Source organism: Heterocephalus glaber, unplaced genomic scaffold (genome assembly GCF_053883595.1).
Source record: "Heterocephalus glaber isolate CG9 unplaced genomic scaffold, H.glaber_assembly_v1.0 deba00001497, whole genome shotgun sequence".
In the NCBI taxonomy this organism is placed as follows: Eukaryota; Metazoa; Chordata; class Mammalia; order Rodentia; family Bathyergidae; genus Heterocephalus; species Heterocephalus glaber.
Genome location: NW_028258320.1, coordinates 46679900 through 46702459, shown reverse-complemented (window position 1 = coordinate 46702459; position 22560 = coordinate 46679900). Strand labels below are relative to the sequence as shown.

Here is a 22560-nt window from a genome sequence, read left to right as displayed (position 1 = left end):
CATTTCTGTAGGTTACATCAGCATTTTTGTGGCTACCCCAGGGATGGGTATTGTTGAGTGTTCGGCCTCCATGGCAGATGTGAACTGGTCCTCAAGCACTATAGGAGCAACCAAGATGCCTGGGAAGAGTGCAGCCCAATGGGGCTCCAGCCACAGAGATACTGGCCCAGTGTTCGGCACCCTTGTGTTTGAAATGAAAGCTGTGTTTGAGGAGCCACTGGCTACATGATCATCTGACAGAAGTATCTCTTCTACATATTTGAAATATAGAAAGATGGGTTTTGAACCTAACTGTGAGTTGCTGAAGGAGGGACCTTCTGGTCACACTCTTCTTTCCCAGATGTATCCCAAGTGGTTATAGCCCTGGAAGAGTCTCAGTGTGCAAAGGAGATGATTGTGTTCCTTTCCTAGATCCCTCCATCTGGGGATTTGAGTATGGGGGTTGGAGTGGCCTTATGCCTGTGTTCCCGCCCATATAGGCATTGAGGTGAGCCCTTTGTGCTGATTAGTAGAGGGTGTGAGCCTCCTGCAGGGTCATGGGAACTTGGGGTGAGAAGGCCCTTCTCTGCAGAGAAGTGTCCTTATAGCTAGATTCATCCCTCCCCAGGGAACCAGACTCTATTTTCTTGTAGGTCCTGCATCTCCCAAGTGGACAGCACCTGGGGTCTCTTGGGGACTCTCCAAGGGCCATTCAGTGTCTCCTTTTTACTCCAAGTTTCTGGGACCCTAGAGGACAGTAGAACCAGGAGGCATAGGACAAAAAAGTGCTAGAGAAGATGGAGTGCCCCTTCCTGGAAACAAAGTGTTCTGGACTCACCAGCCTAGAGGAAATTAGCTTCCCTGGCCACCACTATTTCCCAGTGCCCAAAGAAGCCAATTCCCAGACTCAAAAGGTACTGCTGGAAGGAGGCCTCTTCACTCTATAAAAGTACCTTGTGATCCCACAGCTGCACTCCAGGCCCTTCCAAACTGATCTTTCAGTGTCAGGATTGGAATCTACCACAAGCATGAGGGCAGCAAGGGGCCTAAGACAGTCATGCATCCCAGGATCAACTTTTCCTCTGATTTAGCCACCAACCTGCAAGTTGTGACGGGCCTGGGTCATCACTCCCATTACCTGTTCATACTCAGCTCAAGTCCAGGGAGAAGATAACCATGAAATCATCCCTCCAAGAAATCACCTACACATCTTGCCATGCTTTGGTAAAGATCTTCAGTTTGCTTTGTGGTCACCACTGGCTGTTTCCTTTAAAGATGCACTGAAAAGACCCAGCAGGGTGATTACGGAGAGAGATGATGCTTGGGCAGCACCACTGGCAACAGTGGCTGGGGCTCCCTGATGGTGTTAAGAAAATGGAAAAGGCCACCTTTGTCTCCTCTGTCTGCTGTTAGCCTAACCACAAATGTATCTCTTTATACAGAATACTTACAGATTCTAATATATATTTGTATTTCATTTTGTTATAGTATTTTTATATGTTAAAGTCAACATCCAGTGTCTTGTTTTGATTTTCAGATGCTTATGTGGTTGTGACCTTTAGTGTCAGGTTTCTGTAGTCTTGTTTGGATTGACTTAGAGACTGGCTTAGAACAGCCTGTGAGGGAGCCGCACCTGCCCTTTCCCGGAAGTATTGTTTTAGTCTATGTTAATATCGTCTGTTGTTCTCCATGTGAACATGACATCGATTCACTTGGATTCTGCCTGGTTGTCTCTCTTTCTCCGCTGAGGTGAGTCTGCTACTGCCAGTATTCACCCTCCAGGACACAATGGCTTCTGGGCCCCACAATGGCTACACTCCTCACATGTAGGGTGTCTGCCCTGGAACTCTGCTCTTCCTGAAGTAGCAAAGAAGGTTTATCAGTCCTGAGGAAGGAAGGGATCTGGGGATCACAGTTCCTCAGGGGTCTGTTGATGGAACACAAAGAAGAACACAGCATACTTGGTCTGAGGAAGCAGTTTATCTTCATCTCTGCTAAGTGTTTGCTGTTACACTGACATTTTATGCTTGTCTATAAGCCACACACACAGATTTGACCTGGCTCTGGGGGACTCAGAGCATCTGGGCAGCAGACTAGAAAGCAGTGTGTCTTCTCAGACATCCTATAAGGTTACTTACTGTCTGTCTCTAGGCCAGTGGTTTTTAGGGATCAGTAGAGAAAGGAGGCAAAACATACTTCTGTAGGGTTTTTGTCACCTTGCACTAGAGACTTTTGCAGGACCCTAGATCTGAGTGTGTGAGTGACCTGGACCTTGGCAGAAGAGTGGCAGGTCTCTGATGGTAAAGGGACCAGGCTGACCCGCCTCTGATGCCAGGATCATGAGCTGATTTCCCATGAGCCAAGGCAATGGTCACAAAAGCCACAACAGCATATGGCCACCTTGAAAATGCACAATGATGGTAAATCCAGTGCCTTCAGAACAATTAGGGATTTTTGGAGGAAAAAGAACAATGTGGAAGGAAAATGGAGTCTAGGGCTGTAGGCTCAAGTGACTGGGGTGGCCAAGTGGTTACCTAAGTAGATCAAATGGGCAATATCCCCCTGGTCCATTATTTCTTTGCTACTTCTGATAAGACACCAGGTATACAGATTTCCCTACTGTAAAGTGACAAATGGCAACTGACACAGCTAGGAACTGTGGTGACCTAAAGAGCATTTTCCTGTCTGCTGAGCCCCAGGTGATTCATACCATCAGCTAATTTTGTCAGATCTTCATCATTTTTCCAAAAGAGAAGCCAAAAATCTCTTTATACTAAAAAGCTTACAGTATGTTGTGTGTATGTAAGTTTGGCTAAACAAAATACCTCTGCAGACCAGAAGTTTTGCAATCTCTGAGTAAAAGAAAACTCAGGAGTGTCCTTATGGGCGCTGGGTTATCTTCTCACTGGCCCACTGGGTCCTTAGATAGACATACCCCAAGAAGAACTGAATGAATACAATGAAACCAATGAAAAGGCCAGCAAATGGAAGGACTTTCTGTCAACTTTCTGCCATACTCCACAAGGACCATAGAGACCTGGGTAGCCCTAGCTGGTTTGCCCGTGGTGAGGAGCTTAAACTCTGTTGCTCCCTACCCTCAGGATGAAACACTGGCATCTTTCCAACCCTGCAATGGTAAGGATTTAGCCACTGCATTTTTCTTCTTCCTTAAAATTAGGTATAACTCACAGAATGTCTTCTGATTTAGAGCAGAACATAATCTTTCTTTAAGCCCCAATGCCATGGTTGAGATGGAGTACTGTTTTGGGTTCCTTCTGGCTACTTGCCAATTTGGCAGTAGGCTACAAATTGAATTCTCAGCGTCAATGCATTCTGTACCCTCTCCAGTGATAACACAAACACATTATAATATCAAAGAAATTTAATATGCTGCAATAAAATAAGCGCCTTGAAAAAGCTCATGGAATAGATATCAGTGTTGGAGAAATCCCTCCTACACATCCTCTAGCTCCATACCCCATCCCTCAAAACCAAACAAGAAAATTTGAAACAGGAAATCCTTCCAAGCTTGGATTTTAGTGGGGGCCCCTTTACCAATAACAAGAACAGTTTCCTACATTGTCTAACAGGAAAGTAAAACACAGACGCACAAAAAGTCTACGAGAATTCAAGATTTAAGAGACTTGGTACATATTCAAAGTTAAAATAACTCCAACTTTTATAACTATACATATTGTTTTAAAGCAACTTAATATATTTTAAAATTTCATATATACACTCTCAAAGGTTTTTCAGGTGAGGTATGTAAACATTGTCTAATGAAAAATTTTCATTGTTTCAAACCAACAAATTCACAGCATACATTGAATTTTCATCCATTAAAGACACAATATTTTCCTAGACTCACTAACATAGTGGAAATCCAGGCCCAAGAGATGCACGCTGATCCTCCAGGTTACCATTTGCAGAATTTCTAATTTCACTGCTTTTTTCTAGAAATACACCCTTCAGACTACAAGCACACACCTGGTACCAAGAAAGGGCTACACCCTCTGGAGGCCCTGTCCTTGGGCATCTGGAACACTGGCTAAGACTTACAAGACAGCAAAAAGGAGCACATATTAACATCTACAGATTGACCTCGGCAATGACAACACTGGGAGGAACCAGAAAGATCTTTAAAGGAACGGTAGAGATTCATTTTAGAGCTCCCTGAATCCATAGTCAGATCAGCAGCCCCTCCCCTAAATTCATTCTGTAAGGGTCGTGGCCTAAAAATAATAAAAACCCAACATGGCACCTGAGCTTCAGTTAAATTGCATGGGCCTCCAATGACCCCCTGGCTCCTTAAAGGCATTGACTACCCTCAATTAGGACCCTGGGCTGTGCTTTTAATACAGGTTGGGGTTGAATTTCATAATATAATGCACATGGGAAAATAATGCCATGAGTTCACAAAATTGCCAATACACACAGGCAATGGCCAAAGACCTTGGAGGAGCTCAATTTTGAAAACTACTTGTTCCCTGAGGGTAAATAGCAGGGTTCTATTGAGACTGAGGCTAAGAAGGGGATTTTTATTACAAAGTATTAAAGACTTGGAGAGCCTCAGGCCAGAATTCTATTTTACCTCCACATAATCTACCACACCCCTCCCCCCACCCCAACACAAGTAGTCACCTCCCCAAGCATACAATATAGGTCAATTTCTTTCCTCTTTGCTTGCTATCTGGCTCAGCAATGGAAAGTTTTATCCTAATGCACCTACTTCAATCTAAAAAAAAAAAGAAAAAAAAAACTAGTGAAAAATTCCAAACACCATCATAAATACAAAAGAGAAGAAATTCCAAAAGCCTAAAAAACTAATTACTTTTATTAATGGTTATTTGGGTGTGGGGTATTTCTTTTTCACAAAGTTTAGGACAGTCACAGGGAGAGGCTCCTAAATAGCTGTAGGAACCTGTTGAGCTGGACACACTGGAGGAAATGAAGGAGAGACTGCCTCTTCACATTGACCTAAAGGGCTGAAGCCAGACACAGGGCTGCATATGTGTCAAGCTCAGGGATGTGAGGCCGGTAGGAAATGGGCTAGCTTCTAAAGATGGGTCAGACATAGCCAAAAGTCTTTAAATGATCCACTTCATTTCACCTGTGAAAAGTTCCTGCATTTATTTTATAGCCAAATTAATTTGCCTTAACTAGATTCTAGACTCTAAATTCATAGAAAGTTGCTTTTTGATTTACATGACCACTTTTGACATGTCTGGTGTGGGCATATTTCTCATTTATCACTTGAGTTTTGTGACATGAGGGAGCGTGCAGACAAACAGAAGCAAAAATTCAAGTACAGCAACCTCTCCAGCAAAGGCAAGAGGGTATCACAAGAGCTGTTTTACCCTCACCAGATCCTCTGAGACAAGGGCAACCCGGACCCCAAAGTAAGTCATCACCTACAGTCTTATTGCTTAAGGGCAACACATCAGAAAGAACACCTGGAAATCTGCTCTGCAGATCTGGGTACTGACCACCAAATATATATATATATGTGTATATATATATATACACACACACACACACATACATATATATATCAGATGAGAAGAGGGGCAGTTAAAGCTAAAGCTTGGCTATGATGTTACATTACAGATCAAAGGCCCCAAACAGCTCTCAACATGCTGGCTTTTTTGTTCTTCCTCCATGTGTGAACTATGTTATGAAAGGAAGTTCACTACTTAATATATTCTTCTACAATACTACAATGCAAACCAACATCACTCAGAACATGAATCCATATACAGCACATATAATAAATATTTTTAGAAAACTATGTACATTACTTCCTGTGAACATTTAGATGAGAGCAAAATCTATTTCTTTCTGCAAAGGTTAAAAAAGTTTTTACTGTCTAGTTCAGTGCTAAATTTCCCTGGCACCTAGTTACCATTCACATTTTATCTTAAAATCAGATTTTCTTACAAATAGTATCTTAGAAAAACATTCTCCAGCATCACTAATCAAGCATCCTCCTCATTTGTTTAGAAAAGATAAAAGGAGGCCATAAGGAAATATAAACTATGGTTCAAAGAGATGACGATCCCTGTGGAACTAGTTCCAAAGCTCCCAGCATCTTGGACCTGTAGTTCTCAGTTCAGCCAACTAGGCAGAAAGAGAATCATGACACAGGCAGGGGTGCCAAGGAAAAGAACATGGGGAATAGGACATTATCAAAAAGCACTGCTTCCCATTACATGTAGGGTGCTCTGAATAGCAGATCGGAACTCCTGAGAAGTAAAGCTGAACACATCTTAGAACAGATGGTCTCATTCTGTCACCATCAGTTACAGGTGGGACTGGCCCACATCTGCACAAATGCTTGCTGTTGCTGAGACAGGGAAAAGAAGGAGGAGGAAGATGATGAGAGCCAAGGTACCCACAAGTACTGTCAAGGTGCAGAAGGTGGGATGCTTATCTCCCATGGTGAGGGTGTGAAGAGATAACTGTCATAAACCCTGGAGAATGAGACTAGAAGCACACACTGACATGGCCATATCCACTGCAGGAAACCCATTGTTCTGGGATGGGATGATAGTGGGGAGAAGTGCTCAGATTCCAAATTCATGTTGTATCTGCCCAAATACAGTGAGGGCTTCAAGGCTACACCCTTCTGTCTTCACTGTGTTAAGGGTGCAATGGCTGAGCAGTGGTTGAGGAGGATGGATGGCAAGAACAATTTTTGGAAAGCCCTTTTGACAGTTCATTTTTTGTTAAAATAAATACTTTGTATAGAAGCATCTGAACAGGAAAATATCACTATTTACACAGTGAAACGAATTCCACAGTGGTGTGTATAAATACGCATTATATATATATATATATATATTTGAAGCCAGTTATTAATAGTCTTCTAGAGCTAGTCAGAATGCAGAAACCACTAGTGAAAACAATAAACTTAAGCTACAGTGGCTCTCAAAATAATCCCTACCTGTGGTACAAATATACAAAATTAGGGAATCTTGTTTGTATAGTATCTTTCCCACAAACTAGCTCCCAAATACTGCAGCATTAGCTGCAAGACAACATGCAGTGTAGAGCACAGAAAACAACTGGGGTAGAAAAAGTTCATAATTGAATGGTATTTGGATCCAACATCAAATACTAAAATAAAGAGTTATGAAGAGAAAAATGCTTCTCATGTGTGTTCAATGAAGCACTTGGGAGGGGGAAGAATATCCCAGAGAAGATGCCACCTGGAAGGGTTAGTGGCATAGGCAAAAGAAGATGGGGGAATATTCCAAGGACGGCTCTCCCATGAGGTGGTAATTCTGGCATGACCAGAGTTGGGCTTCAATGGCCAGATCAGAGAGCCCTGAACCTTTTCAGTCTAAAGCTGCTGGTGTGTCAACAAGGTGCCAAAGACATGCTGGTATTTAAAGAAGAATGTGTGGTCTGGATTCAAGGTTAAAGCAAAGACCAATCATTTAAGTTCACAAGTAATGACCAAGGCTTGGAGAGTGATAAACTTGCAAATATCCTAGATACAAGAGACCTGGAAGGCTCTAGAAGTACAACCAACAGACCCTGTACTTTCAGGGAGAGGCACTATTCTAAGCTATAAGTAGAGAGTTTGTGCGGAGCACTGCCATAGTGGACTGTCTCTACCAGAATCAAGTTCACTGTGATTCTAAAATGAATCGTAAAAACGAAATCACAATGAAACTTTAGAAAACTTTGTACTTTCAGTTTTAATTATATACCCTAGTAGACTATACACCCATAATTTATCAATAAATTTCAATCAGCAAAGAGGGATATCTTTTTTCTTATGCACAGACATCATTCAGGAATAATGTGCAATAGCAGCTGTGTACTGGGTTGAAAAGATGAAGATATCCTAAAATCTAAAAGAATTGTTGCAATGCTGTACTACATGAACAACAAAAAAGTGTGCCTAATTATCCACAGAATTTAATCTTGAGTGACTATTGTAGGGATCAGTAAACCTGTGCTGTAGAAGGTTAGGTAGTAAATTTTTTAGTGTGGGCCACACACAGTTTGTTAAAATCCTTTTGAAAGAAGGTGAAATCCATTCATCTAATCTGATTATAATCCCGCAGACACCCAGTTGCTTTTTTCAAATGGGCAATCCATGCTTTTATGCTTGCACACTGAGCACCTGTGTTAACTGGGATGGTCCTGCTGGGTGAGAAAGCTTCACTGTCTGTGCTCATCAGACTGACATGACTGTATCACTGCCCCTCTGAGGGAGGGAGCAAAGGATGTGTCCTCAGTGCTGAGGATAAGCCACCAAGGTTCTGGGGAAACGAAGACCAAACAGAGAGATGGTTATGAAAGGAAATGACTAGTTATGACTCAGTTCCAAGGGCAAAAGTATGAGCAAGAACACCCTCTACAAAGCACCCAGAGTGGTTCCCCAGGGCCACAGGGAAGCATAGCAGTGCAGAGCACTGAGCTGAGAGCAGTGTTAGAGTTCTTTGAGATTCTGTGAATATGACATCTAAAGGAAACAGGTCAGGCCCTCAAGGTTCCCAATCTACCCAGTGCAGAAAAGAATTTGGAGCAACCATGAGGAAGAGTACATACTGCTTAGATATGAAGATTTCCTTGCTGGTGTGACACACATTGATAGAATTTCACATTTTATTAGGCCACAGTAAGTCATAAGATTAACTGCTAAAAATTCAAATAATTGGGCTGGAAAATGTAGCTCAGTTGGCAGAGTGATTGCCTAACATGCACAAGGCCCTAGGTTTGATCCCCAGCATCACACCCTCCCCAGAAAATGTTTCAAAACAATTAAGATAAGCACTGCTTGGAAGTCACTGACAAAATTTTTTAAATGACGTGACAATTAACCACACTTTGGAAAATAACATAGAAATGTACCCATGAGTTTTTTAGGGGGTGAAAACACCTTGGAGGAAGTTGACTGGATTTGAACTAAAGATATAATCCACAGCTTCTCAGTCATATTCAGGCGATGTTAACATTTTTAATTACTCTTTTCCAAAGTACTTCAAATGCTTCAACTTTTTTTATTTTTGGCTTACTTTTAATAAAATTATTTTTGCAAGAATGTGACTGAAAAGATATCAACTCCAATATATTTTTATTTTCCTAAAAGCTGACCAAAAACATAAGAATAAACAATGCTATGGGTTTGTCAGACTTTGTTTTTATTCTGTGAAACATCTAAACATGATGTTTGGAGGACTAAAGGTCCAACTAAAGAACTTTCAACTAATTTAACAGAAATAAAGTCTTGGCTTATTTTAATAAATAAGAAGTGAAGCCAGAATCAGTTCTATGATTAAAACTATGTGAGTGAAATGGGAGGTCGGGGCCACCTATTTTTAGAACTCTGAAATCCAATCTCGCCATGGGTTCAAACCTGGCCCTATAGGCTGAGGTGGCTTCAGTGTGGTACTATGAAGGGTGAGTTAAAGGAAGATGAAATGGTAAGGCAGCTTGAGTTTAAAGAGATGGTAGTACATGTGCTCTATCAGTATGTTTCCTTTGCAGTAAAAAACAAAGAAGTGCATAATAAACAATAAAACTAGGATAAGAAAGAAAGGAAGCAAAGAAGGGAACAGAGAATAAGAGGCAGAAAAAAGAGAAATTGGGAGATTTCTTGAACAAGCATTACTTTCTGAAGTAGGGGTAAGCAAACTAATTCTTAAAAGATCTAGACAGTATGTTAGGCTTTGTGGCCAGATGGTCTCTGTGGCAACTGCTCTGCCCCATAGATAATCAGTTAGCAAACGGGCAAAGCTATGTTCTAACAAAACTTTATTACTAACAACCAGTTCACAGTGTGCAGACCTTTAGATCAGCTGCAAGCCAAAAAGAATCCTATACCAGCTGACCTGAAAACAAAAGGGGCAGGGTGGCTCTCTCTCTACTGGCCAGCCCTTTTGGGGTATTAAAGCTCCGTCCCAGGTGTTGTCAAAGACACCAGACTTGCTGTTGCTTTATACTAGAGCATCTTCTGCTTGCATCATCTCATCATCTCCTTCTGGGCTCTTATGTCCACTGATCAACAGAAATGGTGTCCGTAAATGAGTGATAGCTTTTGCCCTCATTGCAGAATCTATCACAAAGTGGGAAGCAAACCTCAACTCAAAGCAGCTGTCTTGGAGTGATGAATTTTACTGATGACATAACTGAACAGTGAGAAATTCACCTGCACAGTATATAGTGCACAGAAGATTCCTTGAGAAAGCACCACATGTAAAGGGATGACTAATGCATGCCTTCTCTCTGTACCATTACAGGAATAATGAAGCACAAACCCACACTCAAAGATTACTGTTTTAGATAGTTCTATGTAGAAGTTCTTAATAAGGAATCCCAGGGGCTAGCAAGTGCTGATTAGCAAACATGAGTAAAGAAAGGTTTGTGACCTTCCTGTTGCACTGCAAGACTGCCACAGTCTGAGGAAATGATGGAGTGAGGCTCTGAACCTCAACTGAAGGAGCAACCCCACCACTAGAGAGCCTGATGAGATAGGAAATGGGTTTCCCAAACAGGGCCCAGCTTTGGAGAAGCTATGGCACAACTCCACTGATGGTTTCCCAGGTATCTTCTAGCTCCTCCAGAAACTCAGGGAATATCAGATCTCTGGTCATCAACTTCAGCTCCACCACTGAGGCAGTCATTTCACTGAGTATAGGCCTTGGAGCAGAATTTCTTTTGTGATTTGGGATCCAGAATGTGGGACAAACTGCCTTTACATCTGGTAGCATGCCATACTTAAAAATGGTTTATAAGAAGGAGGTCTTTTCAAAGGAGGGAAAACAAGAGGAAACTGGAGTTCATATCAAGTCTGGGCTTGGAGGTGTTTAAGAGACAGCTTTCCAGCCTCCGTTTTAGGTGCAAGAGGACCTTCCAGTGTTGGCCCTCAAGTTTTATTTTTGTTTTTTTTTCTTCTATTAGCAAAATTAACTGAGTAAGTAAAGATGAGATTCAACCAAAACATTTCTAAAGTTTTAAGTCTCCTAACTTTTTAGAATTTCAGTCTATTTAAATGTAGAAACTGTTGAAAAGTGTAAGACCATTTAAAATATGATCTATTGCATTAAATGTATAATATACACAAACTTTCTTAAATGCAGCCTAGAATGAGAGATGGCCGTTATCTTGAAGTGAGCTTTTAAAAATGAAAAAGATTTTAGAAAAGTAATGGAATGATTTATAAACTTGGAACTAGAAAAGTTCCACCATCTTACTATCTATCTCACTCCTCTCCCTAACCTAACCCAAGCACCTTACAAGGTAGCCTATAAGCAGCCAAGGGAGCACCTCTTATGTACAGGAATCAGCACACCTGACATTGGCAAACATCAGCTCTTTAAGTCACCACAAAAACAGTATCCAGTGAAAACTATATGAAAAGTTAGTTGTTTAAACCTTAAAACAAATTTTAAGATTAAATGAACTTATTCAAAACATATTAATGCTTCTGTGCAACTTAATGCTGAAAAAGGGCTGCCAACGCACACACTCAGCAGTTTCATTAATATAGGTAGCTCTTGAATGGCCCAAGTCAAAGATAATAACAAGAAAAACAAAAGACTCCTGAAATAGAAGAGACATTAAACACACACACACACACACACACACACACACACACACACAAAGAGAGGGCTTCACTAAAGATAGTAACTTCACTGTCTGTGAAATACAACACAACTCTCAATTCCTCATGAATCAAATGGTTTTCCCTAGTCCTATTCAATCAGAAGTTTCTATCACACACAGCAAACCTTTAATAGAATGGGGTAGGCAGCTTGTTTTTATCATGATCTGCACAAAAAAATAAATCTGGGTTTATATAGAGATCCAAAACCTAAATGGAATTTTTTTTTTTTTAAAGAAGGACAAGGCAATAGCTGTACATACTAGCCTGTATTGGTGACAGAACATGTTAAAGCAGCTGAGACTTTAACAACCAAGCCTTTTTTTTTTTTTTGCAGTGGCCCAATGGAAATGTCAAGTACACACTATGCTATAAGCAGAGCAATGTCATAGGCACTGAGTAAAGCCAATGGGCCCATTTCAAGCTTTACCTAGAAAAGGCAAACAACATCAATTACAAATATTGCAATTCTCACTTTTGGGCCATGGAATAGATCACATGGAGGAGATATGGGGAGGGGTAATACTATCAGCATTTAACCACTTAGGATGGCACTAATCAATCTACAAAGACATCCACTCCAGACAAATACATTCACTTGGTGCATTCTAGCTGAACCTCAATTCTGTGTGTAGGGGGGTGGACCCAACTGACTGCTGGGGCAGCTTCCTCCAGCTGCCAGGGGCTCTAATTCTATATAACTGTGCTGTTCATAACTCTCAGAATCTGGTGCTAACATGGTATTAGGATGCACATGGAGTCACTGGGCCACTTTTAAACCAGATGGCCTGTGCTAATTACTCAGCTTCATGAACACACTGCATGGGGAAGAAATAATTTTCTGTAAAATTGGTATTGGGAGACATTTGCAGCTGATAACCACATGCAAATGCATCCAAATGCACATGTGCACCCATATTCTTAAAATTTCCTATTAACAGAAATAATATTTTGGCTTATCTGAATAGGGAAGTACTCTGGGTAAGAAAAAATAGGAATACTCACTTTCATCTTAATCATCAAATTACAACTACAAGATAAAAAAGATTTTTTTCTAAAATAGGAAAAATATCTGTTAGAATGCTAGGCTAGTTTGCAAGGCTTAATACAGACAATAAAGTTTGGGGATGCAAATAAGTTTTAGAGGTTGTAAACCAAAATGAGTATTTGTGACACTCTTTTTGTCCCATGGGCATGAGATTTAGAGAAGATGTTCTCAAATGACAAAAAAGACCAAAAACGAAACAAAACAAAAAGGTGAGAAGAGTGACCAACAATGAATATGATTTTTTTAAAGAAGGTAACAGAAATATTAAGCTTTTATAATTATATATCCTCTGCATTCTCCACATACCATAAAAATGATTTGGTTTAGCTTTCAAATATCGCTTAAACAAAAAACAAACATGACAGAGAGGGAAGTTGCTGCTGTGGTTTGCAGAGGGCGTCTGTTCGGGAGCAGATGCTGCAGGATGGCTGCTGAAAGCTCCTTTCATGTGCATAACGGTGGTCTTCTTGGCTACAGTACAAGTGCTTGTGCATCAAGTATAAAATACAAGCCTTTAATCACATAGATCAGCTTTTTAGCTTTTGTAAATTTTAAAACAAAAAGGATAAATAAGGCACTGTACTTTTTAAAACAGAAACTGCTTGGTTCCAAGTTTAAAACCCAAGGAACAACCAGAATATAATATATAACTTCCCTTACTCAATCTCAGAGAAGGACTCTACAAGTTCTCTTCTCTACCTGAGACGCATTTTCTGACATCTCAAACTGTGTTTTCTATTAATTGTAATTTGAAAGGCTTGATAAGCTTATAAAAGCGGATTTAGTTAATGCAAAATAAAAGGTTACTTCTACAGAACAGTTTCACTCTTTGCTGCCATCCTTCCATCACTTTGCATCCAACCGTCTCCGTTTGCTGTGGGAAGAGTCTAGCTTTGCCTTAAGCTTTCGCTTTCTCTGGGCTGCACTGTTCCCTGGGCCTTTTGTCAAGGGTCTGGTCCTAGTCTTCCCACTGCTTCGCTTTCTATTCATGGCTTTCTGGGGCCTGGAAGAAGATTCACCTGATACCTTTTGTTTTGCAGGCTTCATCAGTGCTTCTGAGGTGGTAGGTTGGGCAGGTCTTTTGTTTGTATTCTCTTTTTCTTTCTTGGAAGGAGGGTAGCACTTCCCAGAGGACTTTTTAGGGATCTTCACTTTATTCTCTTTCAAAGACATTTTTTTTGGCAGCTGGCTGACTCTGTCCCTTACAGATGGCTTCTTGGCAGAAGGGGTTTTGGTGGGTCCTTCAACATGCTTTTCTTTGCCAGCTTTCATGGTCAGTGCCTTGTCCTTACTGTCCTGGGTGCTGCTGCCTTCTGTTCTCTTCCGTTTACTCTGAACTTCGGCTTTAAACAAGATTTCAGACATCTGCTTTCCTTTCCTTCCCTTCATTCCTTCAGTACTCTTGGGCTTAATAGGAAACCCATCTGCACCCACCTGGAGGGCAAGCTTGGGGGACATAAGAGGGTTGATGCACACACTTTTACGACTCTGCTTACTTTCCACTGCCACACCTGCAGGGCTGTCCATTTTCTCATTCTTGATCAATCGTTGCTGGGCTCTGAGCTTTCCTCGAATATTGGAATATTTCCTGAGGATCCGTGTACTGGCTGGAGTAGGCAGGTTTGTGGGAGGGTGGCTATTTCTATCTTCCTTGACTTCCTCTATACTGCCCTCAGAATTAGGGCTGAGGCTGACATCACTGCTGTCATCTGGGTTTAGTTGGTCAGGATTCTCTCGAAATTTAGCACAGAGTTTCTGCATTTTCCAATTATTCCTTGCAGGAGTAGCTCCAGGAAATTTCTTTAAGTGTTTTTTCAAACGTTCAGCCTGCAGTGAACTGGGATACAGGCTGGAAGGAGAGTATTTCTGAAGAGGATGCTTGACAGGGGGAATGTCCCCTGGAAGACGAGTATTGAGCTTCTTCACAATGACCAGAGACCGGGTTTCAGTTGTCTCTAAGAACCATTTGCAAACATTAGATAATTTAAAGTCTGTCATAAATAACATCTGAACAGGAGAAAACTTTTGAGCTTCTAATGAACCCCTGCATTTCCGTGACCTTTTCTTGCTTTTCCAAATCTCCTTCAGTTTATCTGACCTGTTCCTTGCTCTTGGTGTTGGTTGTGCTTCTTTCTCCAACTGGATCCACCCCTTCTGAACTTTCATGTACTGGGCATTAAAGTTGGCGATGAGCTCCTGGTTCTCCTCCTCTGCGCACCATTCCACAAACTTTGGCTGTTCATCCACTACTGTGTCCACATCCTCCTCATCTAAAGGATCTGCACTCTCTGAAGCTTCATTTTCCTTTGGCATTGGGTTTATTGGTGTGGCTTCCTTTTTTGAAGTCACTTTTGTAGTATCCAAGGAGTCTAGGGAGTAAGCATGTCTCAAGTTGTAGGTTGAAGAGGTCAATCTTTTAGGTCTTGGTACCAATTTTGGTGGCCCAGGAGAATCATCATTTTGACTACCTGACATCTCAGCTGAGCTAGATGGGGCGTGGTTAACATCATCTTTATGCCCGGTATCCTCACTGCCTACTTTATTTAAAACTGCCTCCACATCCTGTGTGGGAATGTGTCCTGGCCTCTCATTTGGCTGCTCTAGGTTCCTCTTACAAAGAATATGTTCTGAGGGCGCATGAGCATTTTCCTCACTCACCTTAGACTGGACATAGATTTCTAGTCTCTCTCCAGGCAGTGGCTGGCCAACTGTGGGTATGGGATCCCTGCTAGGAGAGATCTCTCCTTGTTCCCTCTTGACTTCTTTTGTCAGCATGTTTTTAAAAGTCTGCCTTGTAATGATGCCTCCTCCTCCACCCTCGTGCTCAACCTCTTTCTCAGAGGGGCATTCACTGGCATTTGTATTTTCAGTTTCTTCCAGAATGTCTGTACAAAAACTATCATTCAGAAAGCCCTCAGGTGTTGTCCCAGGAGGGTCTTCTTCTTTTTCAGAATCCTCTGCTCCACAATTTTTAGAAACTTTGATCTCAGGACAAGCAGAGGAAGAATCTGAACTTTGATTTCTTAGGTACCTATCGGCAGAGGAAGAATCTGAAAGCTGACTTCTTAAGCATCTATCAGAGGCCTCAGGGAACTTCTTACCTTTTTTCTTCTTGTCCAAGTTCTCTTCACGTGAGTCAATGTTTGGATCACAGGTAATTTTTTCTGAAGAGGATTTTATAGCACTTTCCTCTCCCTCTAGGTATTCTGTACCACATATTGCTTCACCTTCTTCAATCTCACTGGGGTTTTCATTATGAAAAGTGCTGCTTGCTTTCAGGAATGGTTCAGTATGTAGCTCTTGAGTATCTTCAGTCCCAACCTCAGTATTGAAGCTTTGCTTGTGCTCAGCCTGTCCCAGACTCAGGGGAGGCTCCCAGCCCACAGGAGGACTTTGATTTTCTGAGAACAGAGGATTTTCTTCTCTACTGACTGTTTCAAGAGGAGACTCAGGCCTAGAAGGGACTTCTTCATTGCCTCCCCCAGAAATGCTTTCAGTTGGGGGAACCAAGTGGCAGTCCTGGAGTATACTCATGTCCTCCACATCTGGCAAGGCAACTCGTTGTTGATCTTGTTCGGGAGACACCACACTTGCTGTGGGAGCCGAGATCATGGTTCTGCTTTCCAGCACATCCTCTTCAGGGAGGCAAGCAGGCAAAGAACATGCCAGGCTAGGGGCTGTTGTCTCCCCCAACCTAGGAGAGCTTCTGGGATTTGGTTCATTTATTATGGGGCAAACTTCAGGCTCTTGAGACTTTTCTGCAGATGAAGTGTCTCTGTCTCCCTCCTTGAAAGAAATTATTTCCTTGGAAGGTTCTTCAAGGTTATCTTCTCTGGGAAGCTGAATATCTACTGTATGCCTAGGGGCTGAAATTGTTAGGGTCTGCTTGGGAGTCACATTACTAACTTCTGATGCTAGTAAGGAGCAGCTTGCTTTATCCTGGGAGTGTGTATTTCTGGCCAATGTGCGAACAGTTGGTAGCTCACAACAATCGCCATTGAAAAAGTATCCTCGAGTACTCTTCCTGGCTGTTTTCCGAGAAGATAACATGGATCTTTGATTCTCAAAGTGGCATTCTGTTATTGGCTGACTGATATAAACAACATCACACTGGTTATCATAATCATTTATCCTCAACCCTGATGCCTTTTTACTTTTCCGAGCTGTCTTGATGGAAGATGGTATCATCTTGGTTCGTGAGTGTCCATTAGCTGTTTTGTGTACAGCTGGCATGGGGCTGGGGGCTAACCAACCATCTTTGGAATGATCAAACTGGCCCTTGTCACTGGGATGTGAATGGTAACCCACCTTATTTCTTCCTAGTGAGTGAAGATGGTTCTCTTGCTTTGGCCTTGCATCTTGTTCATCTGCCTCTAAATCTTGGTGCAATGGTGTTTTTGAGCTACACTGTAAAGCATTCTCTTTGTCAGCAGTTCTAGGTGAGTTCCCCATAAACCCTGAGTCCCATGTCTCTTCTGATAAAGCTCTGAATGAATTTCTTTGAGAAACAATACAGCTATTGCCCTCCTCACTATTCTCAGCCATTTTTACTGTAATTAGACTTTCTATTAAAGCTGAACTCTGCATATGGTCTTTACCATCCTCACATGTTTTCACATTTGGGTCTTGCTCTTGTCCAGTGGTTTGCCCCTCCAAGCTTTTAGAGATGTAGTGGGAGTTCAAAGAGGAAGAATTAGATGCAGTGCGGTATCCCAGAGTGGAACTATCTGTTGAACTGCCAGAATTAGGTTGAATGGCTGGAAGTTCAGAGGAATCTTTCTGGACAACAGTCAAGGCATTCTCTCTTCCATCTACACAGTTTGTCTCAGGAGGAGACTCCTTCGGTGTCTGTTCTGTCATATGCAGAGAGCTGTGAGAGCCCAGTGAGTCTACAAACAAATCTACAGAAGCAGGAGACTTCCTATCGAGGCACATAGCATCATTTTCCTTATGTCTGCTGCTTAGCTGGGCACAGCCAGCATTGCAAGATGATGCATCCATTGTTCCAGAATCCAAAGTCTGCAGATCCTCAGTGTCTGGCTGAGATTCAGTGTACAGGTCGCTCAGAACACGAATGAATTGCTTCTGATGATGAGTGCAGAGTCTGACCATAAACTTCTCCAGGGGGGACTTCGACTGATTGTTAGAATCTACTGCTAGTGTTTCTGCTGAGCTCTCACTAGAAGGACAAAAAGAAAGAAGAAATTAGTATGGTCATTTCCTAAAGCACCAATTTTACACTTTAAAATTCACCAGATGTTAATTATATTGTAAAGAGAGTAGGAACTATGGCCAAAACTGATTCTAAATTCATCACATTAAAAAAATAAATAAATTCACCAAATAACTTCTGATTCAATAAAAGAGTACCTTATTTATTTATTTATTTTTTGATACTGGGGATCGAACTCAGGACCTTGTACTTGCGAGGCAGGCGGCAGAACCACTGAGCTAAATAACCAGCCTAAGAATACCTAATTTAAAGGGAAAATTATAATCTAAATATTTTTTGGTACCTGGGATCGAACTTGGGACCTTGCACTTGCCAAGCAGGTGGTAGAACCACTGAGCTAAATCCCCGACCTAAATTTCTGTAATATTGTTAATACTTAAATGATCATTCAGAAAAAACTTTTTATTTTATAGAGAAGATTAAAATAATTTTCCCCCCAACATACAATTTTGGCCACACTATTAACTCTACTTGGTCAATATAGCCAGGCTGAACAACCTTAAACTGAAAATCTTTAAAATAGGAAATTTTTTGAGTGACGACATAATGGCACAAGTGGAAATTTCCATACCATTAAACTTTATGTATAGAATTATTTAAAATATACAGCTGGACATGGTGATGCACACCTGAAATCCCAGCACTTAGAAGTCTCAGGGAGGAGGATCATGAGTTTAAGGCCAGCCTGGGCATACAGTCAATTCAAGGCTGGCCTGGACTACACAATGAGATCCTGTCTCAAAAACAAAAGAAAAAGAAACAAAAAACAAACAAAAATTTAAAATACTATATAAGCTTACATTTAGGCCATGTGCATAAGGTGTACATGAAACAAATGATTCTGTGTTTAGCCTTGGTTCCCACTTTCAAGATTCCTTATTATTACATGTAAATATTCCCAAATCTGAAAAAAATCTCAAATCAAAAATACTTCTGGGGGGGGCAGGGATTTAGCTCAGTGGTTCCAGCACCTGCCTTGCAAGCAGAAGGACCTGAGTTCGATCCCTGGTACCAAACAAAAAAAAAACCTCTGGTCCTAAGCATTTAGGATAAGGAATATACAACCTGCACTTCTGGGCCGGGGATTTAGTGCAGTGGTTCCAACGCCCGCCTCGCAAGCGCAAGGTCCCAAGTTTAATCCCTGGTACCAAAAAAAAAAAAAGAAAGGAAAACAACCTGTACTTCTGCTTCAGGCCTAGGTGTTCCTGTTAAATAATCTACAACACTGACATAAATTCAGCCACACTATACAAGTCTTGACTTAGAAGTATTTAGAGAATTTAATAGTTTTAACCACTTAACAGTTTACCCCAGGTGTCACTCGGGTGTCATGTTTATGTACTATCCCAAGTGGTGCTTGAGCAGGTGTCATTTCAACCAGTTGATTCTCTTTTTTTGGGTACCAAGGATCGAACTCAGGACCTTGTGCTTGTGAGGCAGGCGCAGTGCCACTGAGCTAAATCCCCAGTCCTCAACCAGCTGATTCTTGTACTGAATAAATTTGATAAAATTCTCATTTTTATATTTCTTGCATTATCTTATAAAAATTAATGAAAAATATGCAATTTTTGGTCATCTTGTATTTAAATAATTGGGCTGCTAAGTGGTTAAGATGATTTCTCAGTAAAAGCAATTGGCTGGACAATTGGTAAATGTGATGTGGGAATCTTTTTATCCTTTTCTAGAGCATGTACCAATAGAAATGAATAATTTCACATTTCAGGGATATTAAACAGATGAGTGACAAGCAAGTCCCGACTAGCTTTTAAATGAGGTAACAGATATGAAATCACAATGTAAACTACAAGTGAGACAATGCAAGGTACAATACTGCTACAAGGCAAAGTAGCAGAAATACATCATACAAGCCCTGGCTAGCATATTCCCCAGACTTTCAATAAATACTTTACAATCATCCACAAGAAGTCATCCTACATTAAAGAATCTCTTTTAACTAATTTCCTAAGATAGCTAGGATAAACTCTTACAGCTTGACCGAGACAGTTTGGGGGTGGGGGTAGGAAGAGATGATACTAGACTCAAGACATGCTACAGGCAATGCCTGCTTAGACAGTCAAGAGTTTTGAGTAGCTGCTTTGTGCTTTCGGATGTCTGGGTTCTACTAAGCCCATGCAGTTGGAGTGCTTCACTATCCTCAAGTTTGACACAACTTCTCAATTTCCCTCTCTCTGCATTTAATTCCACATGAGACTATTACCTAAGTGTGAAACATGGCAAAAGGCAGATTAATAAATGTGTTTGTTGAACACACATTTGATCATATCTTCTAATTCTCTTCTACCATCTTTGACTTTTACCTCTCAGTCATGAACTGCCTTTATAGCAAGGCTTACCCCAGACAGCCTGCATTAGTCTCTACCTTCCCATCCTCCACTGGCAGTGTAGTTACAGGCTGTGGAATATGAGACACCTAGATTCCAGTTCTAGCTCTGACATTTACTATTTACAGGATCTAATGCAAGTTACTAAACCTCTCTGAACCTTGGCTTCCTCATCTGTAAATTGGACTGAATTTCGGTATCTCAAGGGACTGCTGTGAGATATTAGATACTATATAAAGTATAAACCACAAAAGAGTAGGTGCTCCAACAATTTTAGTTTCTCTGTTCCTAACTCAAGGAGATCTTAAAGACCAAAGTTCAAGGCCAATTTTAAAGACCAAGTTCAAGGCCAGATTTTAAAGACTAAGTTCAAGTTTCAAGATTTTAAAGCCGCAAGTTCGGGCCAGGGATTTAGCTCAGTGGTTTCGCCACCTGCTGCGCAAGCGCAAGGACCGGAATTTGATCCCCAGTACCAAAAAAAAAAAAAAGCCACAAGTTCAAGGTCAGCCTGAACTACAGAGTGAGACCTTATCTCAAAATACACAAAAAAACTGGAAACTGAGCCAAGGATCTTGTTTAAGTGCTCTACCACTGAGCTACATCTTCAGCCTTTTAAAATATTTTGAGACAGGGTCTCGCTAAATTGGCCTGCCTGGCCTCAAGTTTGTGACCCTCCTGCCTCAGCCTCCAAAGTAGCTGGGATTACAGGCATGTGCCATCATTCCAAGCAAAATTTTAAAATATTTCAGATGGAAATCTCTAGAAAATTACATTATCTCTGGACACATTTATTCTTTCTTTCTCATCAGGATCATTACCATGTGAGTGAACATTAGGTAATTATTTTTAGTGTACTGAACTCATATACTGATAGTCTGGGTAGCTAGTCAAGGAAATCTGACTCCCTAAATTTAAAAAAGCCACACTTAGTCATCTGTATTTTATTAAAATTTTTCTTACTGACTTCCAAATAGCAGCTAATCTTAGCAGCTCTACTTTTCCCTTTAGTAGTGTGTACTTTCATTTACTAGCTTTGAAAATATTTCCAAGAATTAGAATGGTACTTTAAGTGAAATAAAATAGCTCTAAATGAGGACTTGAGGAATGGTTTTATGAGTACATGATTTTCTAACAACTTCACCTCCTCAGAAACCTTCATTCATTCCTCAGTTCCTGGTTCTTGGATGTGTTCCTTATGTTTCCGAGAAAGGTGACTAAAGTAAAGGGGTATTACTGCCTTTTCAGTGAATTAAAAAATATATTCCAAGTATATTTTAGAAATACACAAAAAAGGGGAAAAAGGGTGATAAATTTCACTGAAAAAGATTAACAAATATCATATTATCTTGTTAAAGAAAAAACCTAAAGAGATAAATTGCTCTTCTCAATTTAAGAAGCACAGCCATTATCTAAGTCTGTAAAAATCGTCTGGATTATACCCCATGCCTATATCTATGTTCTGGAAGCAGGTTTTGGTGCTTGGAGTTAACAATATGCCTGGAGGTAAATGAAATCAAGGCATGAACCCAATAAGAGGACAGAATGCTTTGAAGGAAATTAAGGAAGCATTATGCTTGCATAGAATAAAAAACTGAGTAATGGGCCGGGGTTTTAGCTCAGTGGCACCGCACCTGTCTTGCAAGCACAAGGTGCTGAGCTCAATCCCGGTACCAAAACAAAACAGGGTAATGACTAATTCACATGTGATGTCCAACTTCTTTATGTCTGTGAGACGTAGATCTGCTGTTGTCTCATGTTTCATAATACAATCACAGGTCAGTATTATGTATTTCATAGCATCTAGCAAGGGGAGGTATATTCTTGGCTAAAGAATAAGGAAATATTATTAGAACCCTCACACTAACCTGGAGCAGTGCAGGACAGCACTTAGATGATGGGAGAGGCTGACACAAGCTAGCTACATCATCTGTAAGAGGAACTGAAGAGTAACGGTTGGGGAAGCCTAGGAAACAAAAACTACAAACCTGGCTTTGCAGAAAATGTTATCAACAGAAGGTAATTCCCATATTTTCCTTTGTGTAAAAAGGATTGGAGACAATGTACTAGGGAACCACAAGTCATTGGAGCAAGTGAAAAGGTACTCTTTTTTTTTTGGTACTAGGGATCGAACTCGGGTCCTTGCGCTTGAGCAGCAGGCGGCAAAACCACTGAGCTAAATCCCCGGCCCAGGAAAGATACTCTTACCAGGTCATCACTGGCCAGCTCCAAACTATCTCTGCCTGGATTGATTATATCCTTTCTTGAAATTCTTAGGGACAGTGGTCTGTAAAATTCATTGGCAATTATATGGATTCTTGAATATCCTACAATTTTTATCTTT

General features: G+C 41.0%; 1 protein-coding gene across 5 annotated transcripts in view; it reads right to left on the bottom strand.

Moving 5' to 3' along the window:
• Nucleotides 1-1779: 1779 nt before the first annotated feature.
• Nucleotides 1780-22560, bottom strand: part of Lcor (ligand dependent nuclear receptor corepressor) — a 155340-nt gene continuing 134559 nt past the window's right edge. For all 5 annotated transcript variants that reach the window (XM_013069901.3, XM_021253134.2, XM_021253133.2 and 2 more), the window contains one exon: nucleotides 1780-17823. In XM_013069901.3, coding sequence (XP_012925355.2) covers nucleotides 13491-17823 — 4333 coding nt within the window. In that variant the 3' untranslated portion in view covers nucleotides 1780-13490. The remainder of the gene's footprint in view (nucleotides 17824-22560) is intronic.